General features: G+C 47.4%; 5 protein-coding genes across 5 annotated transcripts; 1 reads left to right on the top strand and 4 right to left on the bottom strand.

Moving 5' to 3' along the window:
* Positions 1–433: 433 nt before the first annotated feature.
* GGS25DRAFT_520228 (hsp70-like protein) lies at positions 434–2,678 on the bottom strand (the record flags this gene model as incomplete). Its single annotated transcript, XM_049263856.1, has 4 exons — positions 434–2,238; positions 2,298–2,363; positions 2,422–2,548; positions 2,646–2,678. The coding sequence occupies 4 exons, from the start codon at positions 2,676–2,678 to the stop codon at positions 434–436; spliced, it is 2,031 nt and encodes a 676-aa protein (XP_049117409.1).
* Positions 2,679–5,063: 2,385 nt separating this feature from the next.
* Positions 5,064–7,804, top strand: GGS25DRAFT_513720 (uncharacterized protein; the record flags this gene model as incomplete). Its single annotated transcript, XM_049262910.1, has 5 exons — positions 5,064–5,086; positions 5,162–5,230; positions 5,319–6,742; positions 7,118–7,661; positions 7,720–7,804. The coding sequence occupies 5 exons, from the start codon at positions 5,064–5,066 to the stop codon at positions 7,802–7,804; spliced, it is 2,145 nt and encodes a 714-aa protein (XP_049117408.1).
* Positions 7,805–8,555: 751 nt separating this feature from the next.
* On the bottom strand, positions 8,556–10,347 carry GGS25DRAFT_484770 (FAD dependent oxidoreductase). Its single transcript, XM_049260484.1, has 2 exons — positions 10,138–10,347; positions 8,556–10,009 (listed from the first exon to the last, which is right to left on the bottom strand). Exons 1-2 carry the CDS (start codon positions 10,240–10,242, stop codon positions 8,753–8,755), a joined length of 1,362 nt encoding a protein of 453 aa, XP_049117407.1. The 5' UTR covers positions 10,243–10,347; the 3' UTR covers positions 8,556–8,752.
* Positions 10,348–11,069: 722 nt separating this feature from the next.
* On the bottom strand, positions 11,070–12,369 carry GGS25DRAFT_520225 (uncharacterized protein; the record flags this gene model as incomplete). The annotated part of the gene is made up of 4 exons (XM_049263855.1): positions 11,070–11,254; positions 11,313–11,739; positions 11,797–12,074; positions 12,177–12,369. 4 exons carry the CDS (start codon positions 12,367–12,369, stop codon positions 11,070–11,072), a joined length of 1,083 nt encoding a protein of 360 aa, XP_049117406.1.
* A 5,416-nt stretch (positions 12,370–17,785) lies between these two features.
* Positions 17,786–18,483, bottom strand: GGS25DRAFT_484763 (uncharacterized protein). Its single transcript, XM_049260483.1, has one exon. It carries the CDS (start codon positions 18,025–18,027, stop codon positions 17,827–17,829), a length of 201 nt encoding a protein of 66 aa, XP_049117405.1. The 5' UTR covers positions 18,028–18,483; the 3' UTR covers positions 17,786–17,826.
* Between the last annotated feature and the right edge of the window lie 2,247 nt (positions 18,484–20,730).

Here is a 20,730-nt window from a genome sequence, read left to right as displayed (position 1 = left end):
TATTTCACACATATTACATATCACATATACGCCTACGGGGTAACGGGAAGGTTAAACATTTCACATAAATGATCGGACTGAACAGGTTTGAAGTCATGAGAGGGGATGTCATATTAGAATTTGTTCTTCGTCGTGGCCACTTATATACATTAGCTCATGCCAGAGCTGCTCTTCGGATGCCATTCATGTCACCAGTACCGCGTGAAATGCGTTTAGCTTTCAGGCAAAGCTTTTTCCCAAATCTCAAAACGCCGCCTCCGCCCGCAAATGTAGGAAGACATGGCCTCATCGTAGGTAGGAACTGGGAAATGACGTAGGGTAGGCAAATAAGTGTACAGTTTAATGTACAGGTATAGAGAGCTGGCTCTTATGATCCTCGTCGCTTCGAGGCTCTTAAAATAAATCGAGAAAACTACCGGTTCAAATGGGGTATTTACGGCTTCTTCTCGTCCTCAGGCTTAGGCTCCTCAGGCTTGGCCTCAGAGCTGCTAGATTCGCTAGACTCGTTGCGGCTCTTGTGCATCTTATCGAAGAGATTTAAGCTGGCCATTTGTAGCTCATCTGTCTTCTCCTTGATCTCAGCGGCAGTAGCAGTGCCCTCGCCGGACTGGCTCTTGCTCACGAATTCCCGTAGAGCGGTGATCTTCTCCCGGATTCCGTCAGCCTCAGCCTTGTCAAGCTTGTCTGCGTATTCGTTCAGCGCCTTCTCGGTATCGTTTAGAACGTTGTCGGCACGGTTGGCTGTCTCGATAGCAGCCTTGCGCTCCTTGTCCTGCTCGGCATATTTCTCAGATTCCTCAACCATGTGCTCGATCTCAGAGTCAGAAAGACCAGAGCCAGAAGCAATGGTAATTGACTGGTCCTTGTTGGTGCTCTTGTCCTTCGCATGGACATGGACAATAGAGTCAGCGTCAATATCAAAGGTGACCTCAACTTGGGGAACACCCCGGTGAGCCGGTGGGATGCCAACAAGCTGGAAGTTGCCAAGGAGCTTGTTGTCCTTAACGAGTTCACGCTCGCCTTGGAAGACCTTGATTTCGACAGCAGTCTGGAAGTCGGCAGCTGTAGAGAAGACCTGAGACTTCTTGGTAGGAATGGTAGTGTTACGGTTGATCAATCGCGTGAACACACCGCCGAGAGTCTCGATTCCAAGGGAAAGGGGGGTAACATCTAGAAGTAGGAGATCCTTAACTTCACCAGAGAGCACAGCACCCTGGATAGCAGCACCAATGGCGACGGCTTCATCAGGGTTGACAGACTTGGCAGGGTCACGGCCGAATATCTTCTTGACAGACTCGGAAACCTTGGGCATACGGGTCATACCACCGACGAGAATAACTTCTTGGATATCCTTAGCCTGTAGGTTAGCGTCCTTGAGCGCCTTGCGAACAGGCTCGATAGTGCGCGTGATCAGAGGGTCCATCATGCTCTCAAGTTGGGCTCGAGTCATCTTGGTGTTGATGTGCTTCGGACCGGAGGCGTCGGCAGTGATGAAGGGAAGGCTGATATCGGTTTGAAGAGACGAGGACAACTCAATCTTGGCCTTCTCAGCAGCCTCACGGATTCGCTGGATAGCCATTCGGTCGTTAGACAAGTCAATGCCCGAATCGGCCTTGAATTGCTGAACCAGGTGACGAACTAGACGAATATCGAAGTCCTCTCCACCCAAGTGGGTATCACCGTTTGTAGACTTGACTTCGAAGACGCCGGCCTGGATCTCTAGAACAGAGATATCGAAGGTACCACCACCGAGATCATACACAGCAACGACTCTGTCAGCCTCCTTTTCCAGGCCATATGCTAGAGCAGCAGCAGTAGGCTCGTTGACAACTCGAAGAACGTTAAGACCAGCAATCTGACCAGCGTCCTTGGTAGCTTGACGCTGAGAATCGTTGAAGTAGGCGGGAACGGTGACGACGGCATTCTTGATTGACTTGCCCAGGTAAGATTCAGCAGTCTCCTTCATTTTGTTGAGGACGAAGCCACCGATTTGAGATGGTGAATACTTCTGGCCTCTAGCCTCAACCCAAGCATCGCCATTGCTGTGTTGCACAATTTTGTACGGGACTTCCTTGATATCTCTTTGGACCTCGGCATCAGTGAACTTGCGTCCGATTAATCGCTTAGTAGCAAAAAGAGTGTTCTCAGGGTTTACGACTGCCTGTCGCTTGGCGGCAACACCGACAAGTCGCTCACCATCTTGTGCAAAAGCGACAACAGAAGGGGTTGTGCGAGCACCTATATTCATGTTAAAATCTCAAAGTAGACATATATATGTGCCGAGTAGAATATCTTACCTTCAGCGTTCTCAATAATTCTAGGAACCTTGCCTTCCATAATAGCAACTGCAGAGTTTGTGGTACCTGTGGAAGAAGCATTAGCGAAAAGCCAATGGCAAAAGTGAGTATACATAATACATACCAAGATCGATACCGATGACGGCACCTTGTACCTTGCCTTCAGTTGATTCATATCGAGCGAAGGTAGATCCTAAAGGTTTTCGCAACGGAGCGGCCCATCGTGAAGCTATGGGAGTTGCTCGTGGAAGCTATTGAAGCAAGTCGCAGTTAGTAATGCGAGGATATGCGAGTGGAAAAGTTTTTCTGGTTTTTTTTTTCTGTGGGCGCAAAGGTGTTGCAACTTACAGCTCTAGCAAAGCGTGAGGCCAACATGCTCATGGCTTTGGCTTTACTCAAGAAATGAGAAGGACGAGAGTATGAAAAGTGTGTCGAATAATGTAGTGGTATGGAAGGAAGAAGAAGTTAAAGTAATGTACAGATGATTCGGCGACGTATGATTAATATTTAAGTATGTAATGGGGTGGAAGAGGGCGAGTTGGTAAAGGCGGATCCTAAAATTTCTGCGACAATTGAAAAGAAGCGAGAAGATTTCTGAGAGCTTCGCCGAGGGCGGTCATAGGCGGCAATATCGGGGGGAAGGACCCAGAAAAAAATTTACTAGGTCAGAAAATTTTGAGATGGAGTGAATTCGGGGGTGACGTCCACTGCAGTTGCTTTAACTATGTACCTAAGTACTGAGGGGCGAGGAGCCGCGCTTAGGTAATAACTTTCAGGTTCGGGATCTCTAGGGCTTGAATTGAGAATATTTGATAGGTCAACTTTTGTAGATCCAATTATTCAAGGTTGTTTAACGTTCAATGTTGAACTTTTTAGATGTTTAAGTATAAGATGTACCGAGGTACCTGGTAACTAGGTATGTACATGTAAGTCTGGACTGAGGGTTGACGTCGACAAACATGATAGTACTACATACATACATATGCACATGGCACTTAATAATTGAAGCAATTCTCATACATACCTACATGTACTACTATGTAATATAAAGAACTACAGAATGCATTATATAGACGACATATTAAACCCTTAGGTCATTTACAAATACAATTCAAAATATCCATACATACATGTAGTATAATGCCAAAGATTACGATGATGTAAGGAGCTGTGAATCCACTATGTATTGTATGTACCAATTTAATATAGCGGGAGCATGGCGTTGCGCTCCTGGGCAGCAGGGTACCAGGTACCTACATTATAGGTACATGAAAGTACCTAGACTACTACATGTAGGTAGAGGTATCATATCCGGGTAATTGCGAAAATGGCATCACGCATGTACATCAGCCTACTTGGGCAGTTTGATGTTCAATGGTGACCAAAATGAAGATTAATCGAAGGCAGGTGCATACGCAGTTTATTTACTGCATTGCGCCGTTTTACATCACTCACTTGGATCCTCATACATGGGGACATTCAATGTTGGTAATATGGCTATTGGATGTACAATTCAAGGTTCGTAGTACCAGACGTACATACCTAGTACCTAGTAGTACCACCTACGGTACGCCGGGTACGGTAGTAATTATAGATACATGTACATGCAGTGGCTATGACAACGTGGGCACTGGGTAGAACATTTGAACTTCTGAAATTCTGGACGTCATATGAGGAGCCTTAGGAGTCTTTCCGGTGGACGTTTTGTAAACTTTAGATTAACATTGAATACAAAACAAAAAACATAACTTTGATAATACATATAATTCCTCAATCTTTGTTTCTCTTCATTGTCTCCTAGAAACAAAAACCAAAAAAAAGGTAAGATCTCATCCTAACGTTGATATCAGTAACTCCCATTTAACAACATTGAGAGTCTTCAACGACATCTCTCTTTTGAACTGGCCTGCCAATTTCAATCCGAAGTCGTTGAATCTGAACATACAAGTAAGTACATAACCTAGTTATATACCTAGTACATGCTTACACACATATATGTAGGATGTCATACTATTGATGTTCAATGTTATAAGATTATTATAGCATTCAACATTGAAGTTGAAACGACTTAAGTTGTAGGTAGGTACGTACCTAGGATTCCTTCAATTGATGTTCCAAATGTCAACGGTCCAAGCTGATAACATCAATTAAAGCATTGAAGCTAGCTAGCATTGAACCTTGAACATTTAAACCTTAAAAGCTGACAGGCTGACGGTGTCATCAGTATTCTTGATTGAACAACAACCTTTTGGAACCCGCAACCCGCAACCCGCAACTACGTACATAGTAAGTAGTACATAACTCGCAACTCGCAACTCGCAACTCGCAACTTACAACTCGCATCTTGCAAACCACACACCACACACCACAAACCGCAAACCACAAACTACAAACCGTAACCCGCAACTCGCAACTCGCAATCTGACAGAGTCACATCCACTGCCAACTTCCAACTTCCATCCACCATCCACCATCCTATTTCTAGCATCCACCCCCGACATCCGAACCCTCCTTATCTTAACATTGAACCTATCCCACCATCGCTGCTGAGGTGATCATTATCTCATCCTTTACTCAACTAGGTTACTAGGTACTCTGTTTACTCGTCAACCTCCCACGACCCTAACCTTTTCATCTCCACGATCTGCGCTGCGTTGCGCTCCGTCTTGACGTGTCACTTGACTACCCTTTTTCATCCGACGCGCCTCTATGATCGATGCGACTTGATGAGCTATTATTGCGGTATTGACGTCCGCCATTGGCACCATGGCCATTGACGAAGAAGCCAGGTAGGATTTATTCTGGCGCGTATTCAAATATACAAATGTAACCTCTCGCTGATTTAAAATAACCCTTCTTTCTAGTCTCTGGCCCACTGAGAACCTCATTCTCAAAGACGGTCGCAAGCACTATTGCACCAGTGTCTCGCCAATGTAAGTCTCGCCACCAAAACTTTATGTTACACAACCTGCCCACCCAGATACCTTAGTAGGCAATCAAACTAACCATATAATTAAAAAGCCACTGGCAGCTTCGATCATTAATTAGTGCCGTTGACCAAGATGTCGTGCTCTTTCCCTCCGGCGCCAACAACACCCACATTACGCGACTTAATACCACTACCCGCGAATGCGAAACCATCAAGGTTATCAGTTTCCATCCTCGATGTCTAGTCGCTAGCGACGGTTGGATTTGCTGTGGTGGTGAAAACGGAGAGTTTGCCATCATTAGGGAGACTACCGGCCTCGACAATCCAGACGAAGAGGCTGTCCGATCCGCTCATCCGAGGCTCAACTGGCGCGAGCCCTCCAACATGGCAGAGGGTTCTATGGCTGCCATGGCCCAAATTCATCGCGACATGCTCGGCATTGTTGATAGAGTCAATAACACTAACCGGACTTGGTCTGCCTCACGTCACAAGTTCGGCACCGAGCGTGTCAACTGCATAACTCTCTGGAACCCACCTAAGAAGCCGTCGGTGTCTGGTGAGTATGACTCTTCCGTGGCTGTACTGGCAAATAACGACAAGACGATCAACACCGTGTCGATATATTCGCCCGTCTTGATGGATGAGATTGAGTATCCCGACTGTGTTAATCGTGGTGTCATCTCTCCCGATGGACTTCTCTTGGCCGCTGTATGCGACGACCCCTATCTTTATATTCACGTGCGACGACCATCGATCAAGTATCACGATGCCACCTATCCGGCAAACTATGAATGGGCTGAACTACCGCGAATACGACTCAAGGGTCAATGGAATATGGACACAACTGATTGCCGGGGGAGCTTTGCGGTTTGCTTTTCCTCTTCCGGGAAATATTTGGCCGTCGGCACTCAATATGGTACGATATCTGTATTTGATGCGGTTGCTCTCAGGGATCCTGCGTCAGAGCCCTTGATCACGTACTTCAACTCAGACCGAGCACCTGGGGAGTATGGTGCTGTTAGAGACATGGCATTTTCTCCAGGACCCCACGACCTATTGGCTTGGACGGAGCACCGGGGCCGCATCGGAATAGCAGATGCGCGCACTAATTTTAGGCGACGGCAAATCATCTCGTTAAATGCTCATGAAAACTTTAGCCATTTCTCACTCAATGATAGGAGTACGATAGACCCACGTTTACTCGACCCACGCAGCGAGCGCAACACCGCGAGTGAGCGCAACACCACAAACGAGCGCACTTCTGGAACATCTCCTTTGCTAGAAATTCTAGGTCGATGGAATTCTAGTCGGCCTCTTCCGAACCCCGAACCCTCTGACGCAACATCTCGATTAAACCAACCCTTTAGCACGGATGAGATTGCAATCTTGGAGGCATTGCAGAGTGAACGACGACGACGGAATGAACCGCGAGATCGAGATCGAGATCGAGATCGAATTGGGCAGCGAGATCGCGCTGTTGATCGCGACCAACATCAGAATCAACGCGCAAACGGGGGTTTTACTACGTGGAGACCTTCGGCCTGGGCAGAGCGCGTAAGTTCTGACGACTCCGACTCAGACGATGACCTAGAGCGTCTTATGGCCGGCCGGCGTATGAACTCTACTTCATCTATCCCTCCATATCTTCTACTTCATAATCATCCCCTACTTCCTTTTTTCAATGACTCACTTCATCCCCAACGTGCTCTTTACAATTACCTATATCCTCCCCAACGTGCTCTTGACAATGCACCACTTCATCCCCAACGTGCTCTTGACAATGCACCACTTCATCCCCAACGTGCTCTTCACAATGCACCACTTCATCCCCAACGTGCTCTTCACAATGCAAGGCGCTCGCCTTGGCGTACTCTCTCTCCGCCACGTGCAGATTATGCTCATGAAACTCGTACACAGCGCGAAACCTTGACACGTATCATCGAACGTGAACGCACGCGAGAAAATCGCGAGCAACATCGCTCAGGAGGGACCAACCCGACACCTCCTGAACAAGACCGCGAGAGACGTGCCCCTACACCGCGACGAAGAAGCTCCATTATGCAGGCGCTGACCCAGAATGCCGATAACCTTTCACAAGCGGGTAATAGAACTCAAGGTCAAGGCACCGAAAACGGCGACAGCACCCGAGCCACGCACGAACATGAGCAACCACCGTGGCAACCACCGTGGCTTTCAGGACGATTTAGTTCTGGATGGACTGATCTAGATAATCTAGCTAACATGAGTGGTGGTGACGGTGGAGCCAATGAGAATTCTCGGACCGAGTCTAGCAGAACTCGTCGAGGTATACCAGTGATTGCCGATGTTTGGGCCAACGACTCCTTGTTCAGCCGTGTTCGAATGGGCAATCGGGAACATCAGCAGAACCCGGATGACACTGCGGGGTTGAGCTGGAGTGAAGATGGTCGAATATTGTGAGTAAATCTCTTCAGCTTTGCGAGCTATCAAAGTGGACTGACAAGCGATGCCTAGGTACATTGGTGCTGAGGATGGTGTGTATGAATTCCGTGTCAACATGCACAGCAGAAAGGTCTTTCCAGACATTACACTTCGCTAAGTCGTTGATCATTTGTCTTTGGCGCTTTTTTTTTTCATTACACATTCTGATAAAGGATGCTCATGGCGTTGGGGTGGCTATATTGATCGCAATGTGCATGGGGAAAGGGTTACAGGGTTCTATTGTTTGCCTTGCTTTGTTTTATATCATGCGTCGTTCATCACTTGTTCCCTCCGTCATCGAGAAGAAGAACTGGAATGAAGTATTCTCTTGTTTCACCGAGGGGTCGGAGAAGATGGCACTTGCATCGATGTCTCATACATTTCCCGCTTTCATCTCCCTCCACCGCTAACCAAAAGTTGTTGTCGTTGTGTCGTTGTGTCGTTGTCTGGCGAAGGGCGTTTCGTTCTCACATGCAAGGCGAAGGCGAAAGTGAGAGTGAGGATAGGGCGGAAAGAGGAAACATGGATATGTACCTACCGATGGATAATGCTCTTTTAACGGGAAGGGTTTCTGAGTTGAAAGGTCGCAGAGGTTGAGAGCATTTATCATAAGTAAGTTGAGACATGTCGCTTCGACAAGACACATCATGGATGAAGATTCCGTTGCGGTCGTCGGTTTGTCCTTTTTGCCGTCTTGTACATAATAACTACTACTACTTACCTACTCAAGGTATCTATCCAGATACCTTCCCTGGTAAACAGATGGCACTGGGGCGCGTTGCGCGACATTAGGGTTTGCGGTTGTGTTGTGTTGCTGTGATGGTGACCTTTTTATACCTTCCGCATTTAATACCAACTATTACATACATTTCATGCATATGGTGTGACGTTCTACTCTACTCTAGTCTGCTTTACTCTATTCTCCTCTACTGCGCTTCCTTCACCTTCCTTTATTCGTTACTTAGACACTTTTCCCCTTCCCCTTATCCTTCCCCCTACTCCCATATTTTCTAAAAATAAAAATAAAAACACTGGAAAACGACATCTGTACTCAACCCTCCTCCACCTACACCTCTACCTTCGAACTCCCATACAACATTTCCTCCACCAACCCCGCAATCGCCAAGCAGCTCGTGAGCCCCGGGCTCTCAATCCCCAGCAGATTAACCCACCCCCGATACCCTTCCTCCTCACGGATGTAGAAGTCCACAAACCCGCCCCCGCCCCCTTTCCCGCCCCCGCTGGCGCCCACAGCACCAGACGGCTGCAACTTGGGCCGTATGCCAGCGTAGTCGGGCGTCAGCGCCTCGACGTCGACGGCGGGGAGATACCGCTTTATCTCGCGCAGCGCAGCGGGGAGGCGCGCGGTGTTGACGGACAGGTCGTCGGGGGAGTCGACCCACTCGACGTCGGGGCCGAAGCGCATGCGCCCCGCCATGTCGAGGGTCAGGTGCGTGCCGAGGCCGCCGGCGCCGGGGGGCGTGACGGGGTAGATCAGGCGGGAGACCTTGGGGGAGGGCGAGGAGGCGGGGGAGTAGCTGAAGTAGTTCCCCTTGGCGTAGTAGAGGCGCAGGCGCTGCGCTGCGGGGACAATCATGTTGTGGATGTCGGCGGCGCCGAGGCCCGCGCTGTTGACCAGGGTCGCGGCTGTGATGCAAGAGTCTGAGCCTGTGGACGTGTCGCGGACGGTGAGGCGCCAGCCGCTGCTGCCGGGTGCTCCGCTGCTGCCAGGAGATGACGGCAGGGGCTCGATGCCGACGACGGACGAGTTCAGCGCGGTGACGCCGCCCGCATCCTCGAACAGCCCGTGCAGCGCCGCCATCAGGCCGTGCGAGTCCACGATCCCTGTCTCCGGGCTCTCGAGGATCCCCGCCTCGGCGCGGACCCACGGTTCCTTTGCCTGCGCCTCGTCGCGGCCCACCCAGCGCGTCGGGGTCGTCGTGGGACCTAGCACCGAGTCCCCACTGCTGCAGACCGCATGCACGCGCCGCAGACTCTCCATCTGCTCCTCGTCCTGCGCGACGATCCACTTCCCCGTGCGCCGGTGCGGGACCCCCCGCTCGGCGCAGAAGCGGTACAGGGCTTGGCGGCCGGTGACGCAGAGGCGGGTTTTGAGCGAAGACGGGCCGTAGTATAAGCCTGCGTGGATGACCTCGCTGTTGCGCGATGAGGTCTCGGTGCCCACTTGCGGGTGTCTTTCTAGGAGGAGTGTGCTCGTACTGCTAGAAGACGAAGAAGAAGAAGAAGTAGTAGTAGATGATGAGGAGGCGCGAGAAGCGAGGGCCCGCGCAATGGCAAGCCCGACGACGCCGCCGCCGATGACCTAGGGCGTGGGTAAATGTACCTAGTAAGCTGTCAAGCCCTGCAAGTTTCCATTCCGTAGATTTGTGTATACGTGTATGGTATATATAAATATAGGGGTAAGAGAGAGACTATATGTATGTAACTTACCACATGATCGAAATCGGTCCTCGCAGGCGCAGTACTGGAAAACGAATGCGCAAGACTTATTAGCTTAAACGGCTGGAATGAACGTCGAGCCGTCCTTGGGAACATGTTCGGTTTTCAAGTATCATGTAGGTTAGTATAATATAATACCTATTATTACTATGTACATAAAGCTGTTAAAGATATTTGAATACTGAAGACTTGAATTTCAACGTTCCAATTGGAGAAATGATATCATAAAAATATCATAAAATGATATCATATCAGAGTTACTTTACGCCTTATTAACTACATATGTAACCTTAGTTTCTTATCGATTAGTTACCTTGGTAACTAACTTACCAACATCCTTTAATACTTTCCCCTTTACCCCTTTTAGATCTACCCGCCTTTAGTCAACCGGATCCCACCATCCGAGTAGCTCTACCAGTAGCTCTATTGATAGCTTCAATGTGCAGTGCATAGTAGTTAGGTGACTACAACAATCACGAATATCAATACAAGCATTTACGGACCATTTTTGGTGCAACTATTTTTCTTGTCTCTTAATACTTACGAGTCGACGAACCGAGACAGTTCAGTCCGGCCTGACCCCCTTGGCGCACAAATTTCGTGATTTGCACCACGTTTTGCTTACTCTATCGTTGTTTTAAAAACAATACGCATACAATGCCGAGTGCTAACGAGAAGAGGGGCCCGTTGATGAGAGGGTTTAGAAATGTAATCCGAGAACACCGGGCAACATCACGACACGCCGCATGATAGCATCGTTACCCCTCACCCCTGCAGTCCATAATACCAGTTATTCCACCAACGCCGGAAAATTTGATCCGAAAGGATCACATGAAATACGGAACCGTCTGCCCGTTGCGGTTTCGAGTAGCCCATTATTCCGAACCCGTATCTAGATGGGGAAATTTAGAACCGAAATCCCTTTATTCGTCCTTGACAGTCTCCACACTCGCAGTAGGCTGAGCAGTGCCAGCAGACGCTGCTGTAGTGGAAGACGACCCTGTTGCTCCCTCTTCCTCTGACACCGATGTAGACTGTGTAAGATGCGAATGATGCGCCGGTTCCCGTGTTAGCGAAGCATTTGCATGAACCTCGCCCAGTTGTCGTTCTACATAATAGTAAGCCGTATGTTCTCTTATATTGTAAGTTACGATAGTATCTCTCACCTAGTTCTCGAATTCTGTGGTGCAACATCTGGTTCTCGCGACTCAAAGACTGAGTTTCGGCCTGATAATACGCAATTTCATCACGAACCCCAGAAAGATGTGGCTCTCCATTTTCTCCACTAATAGACGTCGATCTCATCCTAGGAGAAGGTGCACCACGACTTGGTGTTCTGGATCTACGATGGAGAGCATCGCGGGCTATATCAAAGGAAGAGCGAGGGTGCGACAAAACAGGCGAGCGAGGGACCGAACTCGAAAGGGCTGGGAAGATAGGTTGCGTAATTGGAGTCGGAAGAATCGCCGAACTAGATCTCTCCGACGTAGGAGTCGCATCCTCAGCCGCCACGCTTGTATGACTGTGGCCTTGAGCGGCCTGGAGCTGCTGTAGTTGGAGTTGTTGTTGGCGAATCATCTGCAATAGGCGATTCTATTACGCTACATTAGTGCATTGAACCATTAGATAAATCAGTATAGTATCCCATACCACTTGCGCCTCTTGCTCTGCTTCAAGTTCTTGATGTAGCTCCCCTAAACTGGGGGCTCTATTGTGGTGGGGATCGCCGCCGCTGCCGCCGAGAAGGGGGGACATAGCCATGGGCTGAGGGCTGGATGTGCTATGCACGCTACCTCCACCTTCTGCAACCATCTCGCCCGGGCCAGGGAGAGATGGGTCATTGAGTTGTAGGTTCATCAAAACGGTGGAACGGCGTCGGCCCATTTGTGGTGATTGTCGCTGTCGTGACAAAGAACTGCTCGAGGAACCTGTAGAAAGATGAACAAGTTAGAAAACAAACAAGGCCGAGTGTTTAATACGAAGAAGAAGAAAAGGATGCAAGAAGTAAGAGAAAATCAAGGAAGACCTACGTCTCATAGGTTCATGTTGAAGACCGGCATTCATAGTAGCGGCAGCTTGCAGTGAAGTTGAAGCAGATCGAGGAGAAGGTGATGCTGACTCTCCACGAATAGCTGAGTCTCCGTTACCATTTGAAGATGTCATGATGCGCGGACGTATTGCTGATGGTGATGATGGTGGAAGTGAATTAAGGTCGGGTGCCATGTCGGTAATGGCAATATTAATAACTTTGACGTATAAATTTGGGGTATAAGGTGGAGGGGCAATCCTGGAGATCGAGGTTATAAGAGGCGACCCGGCAGGCGTGGATACAGGTGGCCAAGCTGCCTAGCTAGGCCAACCTCGAACCAAGCTTACTCCAGTTGTTTCGAGGTGCCAGGTGATAAAAAGAAGTGGAGGGAAAGTTAGCTGTTAGCTTGCAGCCTGTTGTATGTAATGATATGTAGGTATGTAGGTATGTAGGTATGTAGGTATGTATGTATTGATGTATGTATATGTATGTACGTATGTACCTAACCTAGGTATGTGCTGTATGTACGATACGTAATCCAGTACAGTACTAGGTTAAGTAGCTTGTAGTTTGTAGGTTATCAGAGTTATGGATCATCTGGATCGTCTAAAGGATACCGAATAAGATGGCGGCGACTAAAAGGGCGATCATGGCACCAACGCCAGACCGGGGGGGGATTTGAAATATGTACGATATGCACGATGCACGATGCACACGTATGTATGTAGAATGTAGAATGTAGAATGGAGACTGACTGGAGACTGGAGACTGGAGAACTAAACGACCTTGCCAGTTCGCGAAGGCTGAAGTCGGACCCGTCTGTCCCGTCTGTGGTCCGTCTGTGTTTGGTGAGAGTGGTCAGGTGATAAGGTAAGTCGAATGTTGTAACTGTATTTTCCCCAACTTGTGATCAGAAAAAAGAGAAGGAAAAAAAAGGGCCTGGACAAGTCGGAGTAACAGCCGTATCAATTTAAGCTATTACTACTAGGTACAGCCCCTAACCTATGTAGTACATTCGGTACCTACAAAAAACTTGAGTAACGGAACTTGGCTTGCTTCAAGTTGGGGAAGGGGCGTTATAACATTATAGCATTACAAGATGAATGAAGTTGAAGCTTCCAACATGTTGCACCTACCCCGGAAACTTGAAAGTAACATTGATTGACGTCAAATTCGAGCCATTCAAGTTCATGTGACTTTGCTGTAACCCTGGTGTAGCCCCTGGCAGCTGCCTGGTCATGACCCTTGTTACATAAGCATTCTTTTATGGGCCCTTCGTTCTTCGCGGCTGTGTCTTGCGAGCCGCGCTTAACCATCATCAACCCATCAACCCATTCCGATCTTGTTTCTACTAACACCACGAGTGTGACTAACACCACGAGATGTCGCTGACAACCTTCTTCGTATCATTACATTTATACATACATACATATTTACGGCTGTATCCATGACTAAATATTCATCATTGATTGGACGATCGAGGCCCAAAGCCCTCAATATCAACAAGCAAAGTACCTACGTAAATACAGTTACGAATTGCCATGCCAGCCGAAAGCAGACACAATAACGTTCCCTTATGACAAAATTGAATGCAGGGACCTTCAGGGACACGCCTTCAGGGACACGCAAGTCCTTCGCCTTCAACATCCACTGTTCACATGTCGATCCGATGACGTTACGCAAACCATGGATCTTCAAATCTTCGAGAGGAAGATGTATGTAGATTCATATTATTCGGAGTCTCGTGGACATTCAATGCCCTTTGCGTGTCAGTCCCTCCAAGCAAACTACGTACCACTCACCTACGTACTACCTAGATGTCATAGATCTTGGAGATTTAACGCTCGGTCGCTACAAGTTGTCATCCACCGTTGTAAGTTGTAAGGTCAAGTAACTGCCTAAGCTAGGTTATTTAGCTTCATATGGTTCTCTATTCAAAGATACTAGACCAACTGCACATTCTAATTGAATAACAGCTTAGGCATAAACTGTGGCGCCCGCTCAGTTGAAATATAAACCAAGATATTGCCTCAATACTTACCTAACGTCATATTCTAATAAGTACTATAGTGTCCATCTCGAATACCATGAAAGGGATATCATGCCAATGAATAGGGTAAACATACAAACAAGCCAGCGAATCCAGCAGGCTGCCTCGTTGCGCAAGAGCTAGTCGAGTCCCTTCGGGTTATCTATACTCAACATCCCGATGGTGGGAACCACAGCCTCAGCCCCAAGGATATTGATAGACTACCTACTCCAACGAGGGAATCTGGTCTGCAGCCTATTGTATGCCGTGGAACGTGTAACACCGACAATCACATCACATATCACAGGATAATGCCACCGGAGATACGATGGCCTAAATAGGTAATCTGCCCCGTCCCGCTTTGGATATGACTGTCCTATCACACAACAATGACTCTAGGCCGAAGTCAATGGTATTTTTTATGATTCTTCTAGCTGTCGCTATCATCTACACTGCATCACCCGAGATTTGGGTGCCGACACGCGCATGCACCGAATACGCCACGCCGAAATGGGGGTATCATTCGTATCCTTACGAATCAGATAAGGTAGAGCATTATACCCGTTCCGGGACGGCAGCAGGCACTTATGTTTCGGGAAACCATCCGCAGCAACTTATTATACGACTAAGAATGTCACTAAGTAGCAAGTATTAATGATCGACATTGGCGTAGACATGAGCACGGATAGAGCCTCTTAATGACGCGGGTAGCGACGGACAAACCGCCAAGCTCGGGCTCTAAAAGAAACCTCCTCGAACCTAGTGTTGCCATGTGCATATTTAGTGATCGAAGACTACATACCAGCCGTTATCTAGCTCGACACTATGAGGTCATGGGCTCTTCGCTTCGCTCTTGAAGAATGCAAAATGAACTGACGGTTAGGGCATATGCAACTACGCACGGTAATTGATATAGCTAGGAATTCAGTTGATATATGAAAATTTTCGTTGTTGCCAGCTGAATTGCCTCGGCAGCAGATGAGCCCGGCAGGCTTATGCGAGACGACGGAAAGCGGATACCCCTAAAGTCGGACCTCGATGATCCATACGAGATACGAGAGTGTGGATTCAGCTCCAGTCGGAACTCTCGGCTGGTCAGTGGAATAATTCAGCAACGATTTAGTTACAAGTTGAAATGCGGTACTGGCTCCGCATGGTCATTTCTTGAGCAAGCATAGCTGCATATTGATTGGTAAGTTGGGCGAGTTGAGTAAGACTACACGCGGGCAGCATCGTCATCATCGTATCCCGAGAGGGAGGTCAAGGCTGGATTATACGTAGATTGCATACATATGTACCTACTTATATCGAAGTTGTACAAGTCGGCGAACATTTTGTGGGGGAATAGAATGGAGGAAAAGCAATACATAGGTATGTTCAGCTTGCTCATGCAACTCAGCTGAGGACTGGGCTGCTTTGAAGAATAGGGGTTGATGACTCGTAGTGGACCTCCGTCTTGATCAGCGTCACATACATACATACATACATACAGGTCGATGCATCATCTACATGCATAAGGCGGCCGCTTCCAAGCATCGTCCGCCTATGATTCGCGGGTACCTTACCGTTGGCTTACATATATGTATGCTGATGCTGTGCGCTGCGGAAACACTACCGGGTCTCCTTTCCTTAGAACCCTACAAGCTTCGACTGCCGGGGGGTTTAATCGATTTCTGAGTGGCCAATCCCTTTTCTTTTCCTTTCTTTTTCTTTTTCTTATGCTTCTGTGACGATACCATGTATGTATGTCTTGGACGGCTGCCGTTACGCAGACCCGGTGATTCGGGTACCGTAACCCTGGAGATGGCCAAGGTGTCCCAATCCAAGAATCTTGCGCGTGGCGACCCTGCTAGCATTTTGCTCCGTACCCCTTGTGGCGGTTAGTAGGATTTCAGACCCCATCGCCCTTCGTTCCAGACGTAGGGGTGTAGATGAAAGGAGCCGCCATAAAAGGGGTATCGCGGGAGGATACGGTTAATGACTTGGTTGGTCAATTTATCAGTGAGTTGGTTGGTTGGTTTTGAATTATAAGATTTCGCGCCGTTGCGAAGGATTCTCAAGAAGGACGTTGGATGAGCATACCTACCCACGGAATCCGCCCGTGTCTGTCTATCTCGTGTGGGAAGAGAGTTAGGCTTAGGCTGCGCCGCTCAGCTGGAGCTGCGTTGTCAGAATAAATGCATAATCTGGGCTTTATATAGGTATGCCTATTTACCCGCATGAATTAATTTCAATGATAAGCGACATTGTTTTCACCTGTTTACATACCTATATCAAAGGGCATATAATAATAATAATAATCATCATCATCATATTTGCTTCTTAAAAAAGTCCATCACCTTCGCGACAAAGATCTGACGAACAGAAAAAGAGCCTGAAATTAGCCCCGTAAATCGATTAGCAAGCTACATACGTATACCTACATACACTACACATGCAATACAATAGCTCAGGGGAAATCTCCAAACTCCAACTACATAGTACACACATAAGCCTCGGTGGAAGATCCCGGCGTTCTCCAGCCACTACTGCAGGAACTACATAACATAGTACATACATACATCAATCAGCACTGGAAGACGGAGCTTGACGCGTCGCAGCCACAGGGGGGCTCAGGATTGGGGGACGGAGACGGAGACCATACATCGTAACTATGTAGCAATTGGAGCACCCGTTCGTTATGTAGGGCAGACACGGAGACTAGCTACTGTACATAGTTACGTATGTTCGGAGGCATCAGTTTCTGGTTGGTACATTATTATTAAGTAGTTATTAGTTGAAAAAGAAAACCAAAGCTTTTTCTTTCTCCCCTTGGGCCCGAGAAACTTGAAATAATAAAATACGTAATAGTTAGTAGCGGATCTTCCACGCTGTTGGCTTTCTCCATAAGGTTCACCCGCCTAACCTGAAAGCCACATAGCGGCGTTTAAGTGCCGGGCCGATATGACTGGTCTGTATTGGCCTAGATGTCGAGGAGTCTGCTCCGTGAACAGTTTACTATAATATGTACCTATTATGTATTACATACGCTTTAGACCAACATTTACCTACATAGGTTAGTTACTGTACATACGTACAGCTCGCAGTTTTTTTCTGTTTTGGGGAATGACGAGATGTCAATAAAATGAAACTGGGGAATTTTGACTCGAGAGAGAAAAAAAAAAAAGAGGGAGAGAGGAGAGGAGAGGAGAAAATGGGGAAAAACAAAACCCACACCATTGTGGACCAGCAATTGACACGATGGAAACACAAAAGTCGTATTGCCAGATTGGGAGAAAATACATAACGACGAGAATGGGGAAAAAGCGTCAGCTGAGCTAAATTGTAATTGTCAAAATCCCACAACGTACATACCTAAGGTTAGGTAACTAACCTAGGCACTTACCTTTCATATGTATGCAGCTTTCCATCTTCTGTGCCGCCACACGGCACGGCTTGAGGCACGGGAGGGAAAACGTGGTTGGAAGTCTAAATCAGGTTACTTACCTAGTTATCTGGAGCAAACAAACATCACGAATTCGGGCATCGTACATACATGCGTACCTACATACATACATGCCTACATACGTACGTACGTGCAAGCATGGAATGCACCTACATACATACGGTGAATACTAGCTGCTCATTCATGTATGTATGTAGGTCGGTATGTAGGCATGAAATTCGAAAAGCTACTAAACTCGATCCAACCCATCACGAGAACAATATTATTCGATAAGGGCCCAATTGCTAAAAATCCCGAGCATGTAAATCTGTCAAAGCGCAAGAGGAGGGAGTAGGAGAAGGAGAAAAAAAAAAAAAAAGACCCCGCTGGTTTGCCCATCGAACTTCTCGTAGTCTTGATCCATAAGGCCACCGCCAAGTTTGGGAAATGATCAGCAATAACGAAAAGGTAATGGCGCTTTGTTTCTGCAGTTCATCACATTCATTGACTTGGCAGCTTTTCTCGAATTGCCTCCCATCCCCTCCCCCGTAATAGTTACCTACTCGATAGTCTGCTGCCAGGAGATACTGTATATCATTATGTAAGGAAAGGGGGGGAAGGATTTCTCAACGAATTCTGCAAGGCATCATCAAGTGAAGCAAGCATTGTATCAATACCGGAGACAGTCTGACACAACTAGCTGCAGCCACCCGGAACGTAGATACGCATGTTGCGCATATTGTAAGTGTAAGTAAGGTGTAAGATCAATAGTCGCCCGTAGAATTCGCTACATATTGCCGATTTATTATGATTCCAACGCATCCATATCTCGGTCATATCCTCCGTTAAGATCAACCAACAGACCTCCAATTCCCCCAACTCATCCGACACTTATAAGGGAACTAAGGGTATAGTTCGTAGGTAGTGCCCGAGTACAGTCGTACTACGCACGTTGCTCGACCGGAATGGGTTCTGGTCGATGAGGGGAATGTCAATGAACAGACATCATGGTAGCAATTCGCAGAACAATGCAACGATGCAATACCGAAAGCAAGTTGCTTCCCTCCACTTACATATGTAGTAGGAAAACCAGACCCTGGACAAATTCGTATGCGGTGACGATAATACATTACTATGTATTAGATTCCTCCCCACCCACCAACTGCACTGACAGCCCAGTAGCGCGTAGTTGCCCCCAAACAAACACTTTCGCGGCTCACCAGCAAGATCACACCCCAGCACGTCGTTGATTCGCCAGTGCGGGTCAGGGGCAGGGGAAGGGGAGGAGTATGTACCCCCTTGGACCCGCGTTTCTTGATGACAGGTTCAAAACAACATTGGAAACCCTACTGGAAGTCGACGATATGCGATTGGGCTATCATATCATCATATGTGCGTTCGTTTTTCTGTAGGCGCCGATTGCTTTTTGTTTGAGCCGGTCTTTCTGAATCATCCGAGATGTTCCAAAAACGAAACGAATGGGTTCCTTCTTTTTGCTTCTTCTTCTTCCGATTCAAAGATCTCTAACTCTGGCTAGGTATCAGGTAGGTAGGTATGTATGCCAATGTCTAGGTTAGAGAAGGACCCCCATCGAAGCTTGGCTTTTCCGAGTATGAGGACCGACGAACATGTTTCGTGCTCTGCGCCTATCTCTATCTACCCTTAAGGCATAGTAAAAGTCGATCTTGCTATTTGTAGCAAGATCAAATATGACAGAACAACCTATCTGGGCATAAAATGGAGCAATTCCAATGGATTAGGAATTTGGCAAGAAAGTTGTTTAATAACTAGAGCTGTTCAGGTAAATACCCTAGGTAGGTAAATCCATAGTAAACAAAAAGTCGTGATAGCCCTGAAAAGATCCCCCGTTTCCCTGCTCTTCAATGAATATTCCTTGCAACTCTAGCCGGAGAGACCGCCTTGTCAGCTACTAATGTACAGCCATGGTACCTGTCAATCCCTCATTCCATGGCGGTATTAGGCGGTATACTATGTAGTGAAGATGTATCTATTTAGTATCAATCAATAGAGTATCTGCTAAGGTACTAGACTGTCTGGGTATGTAATACAAAATTAGCAACTGCCTAGTCTTAGTCTTACACCAGGACCGCACGGCCAGTGGGGTTTAGCACCACACTGAGCCCACTGAGCACGTTGAGAGATCCCTGACCCTAACAAAACCTTGAACTTTCTGGGCAAGTCCACCATCCCCCCCTTGTCATCACCGTCCAACCCGCTTCGTGGGTTTTAGACAGTTTGAACTATCAACAGGGGTTCCCTTTGCGAATCCCAGCCCACTAAGCCCAGTCCCCAAGTCGGCCCTCTCCTTCCCTTTTCCTTCAATTGTCCTCCATTTTCGTCGCTAGTTTTGCACTTCAGTAACTACATATGTAAATACACATGGGTTTAAAAGTTTAAAAAAAAAAAATCAAAGAATAAAAAAAATAAAACGAAACGTCTCACTCCCGAGTCTCGAGACGTAACTTGCATGTATCATTATATGTAATTACTCTATGTAAGCTTGGGCACAATACCTATTCTGTACATCAATGATACCTATGCAGCTTCGCTTTCGTTTTCTTTAAACCCCCCTTGTCCAACCTGCATGCATGCATATTCCATCTTCTTCGGGTCTTCAAGGCCGCAAGAGAACCTGGAGACCGCGAATCCTTTTTATACTAGTGTGATGCCTAAAAGTATACGCCGTCTGCCGGTGACTTTCTGCTTAATGTTCTGACGAGTTTCGAAAAAGAAAACGTGATTCCTGATTCGATTCCTAATTTTAACCTTCTCTCTCTAAAACTCTCTTCTCCCACCCTCGTAGCTCTTCAACCCTCTCACGATTTTACAGTTTTGGCCCTTTTACCTTTACTTATCCAATCCTTTGCTCCCCTACATCTATCGTCTGTCGTCTATCGTCTATCATCTCAAGACCATCCATCTATCTACCTAACCCAGGTAAATCTTCTACGGTGTACCCAGGTTAATGGTCATTCCAAGGCCTTGATCCTGAACTTCCAAGATTAGTTTCAAGCTACGTCTTCCTAGTCAGATTCGCAGGATAACCAACTGGGTAGTTGTGCCGGTTGGGACAGTCTACTG

The sequence above is a fragment of the Hypoxylon fragiforme genome, assembly GCF_022984875.1.
Source record: "Hypoxylon fragiforme strain CBS 206.31 chromosome Unknown GGS25scaffold_4, whole genome shotgun sequence".
NCBI classification, from domain to species: Eukaryota; Fungi; Ascomycota; class Sordariomycetes; order Xylariales; family Hypoxylaceae; genus Hypoxylon; species Hypoxylon fragiforme.
This window is presented reverse-complemented; position numbering and strand designations above follow the sequence as displayed.

What these genes read in the sequence shown, in the direction of transcription:
- GGS25DRAFT_484770 (XM_049260484.1), bottom strand. Translation starts at nt 10,242, where the DNA reads ATGTTCCCAAGGACGGCTCGACGTTCATTCCAGCCGTTTAAGCTAATA. An exon ending in GGACCGATTTCGATCATGTG is followed by an intron (nt 10,010 to 10,137) that starts GTAAGTTACATA and finishes CCCACGCCCTAG; the next exon opens with GTCATCGGCGGCGGCGTCGT.
- GGS25DRAFT_484763 (XM_049260483.1), bottom strand. Translation starts at nt 18,027, where the DNA reads ATGGGCAAACCAGCGGGGTCTTTTTTTTTTTTTTTCTCCTTCTCCTAC.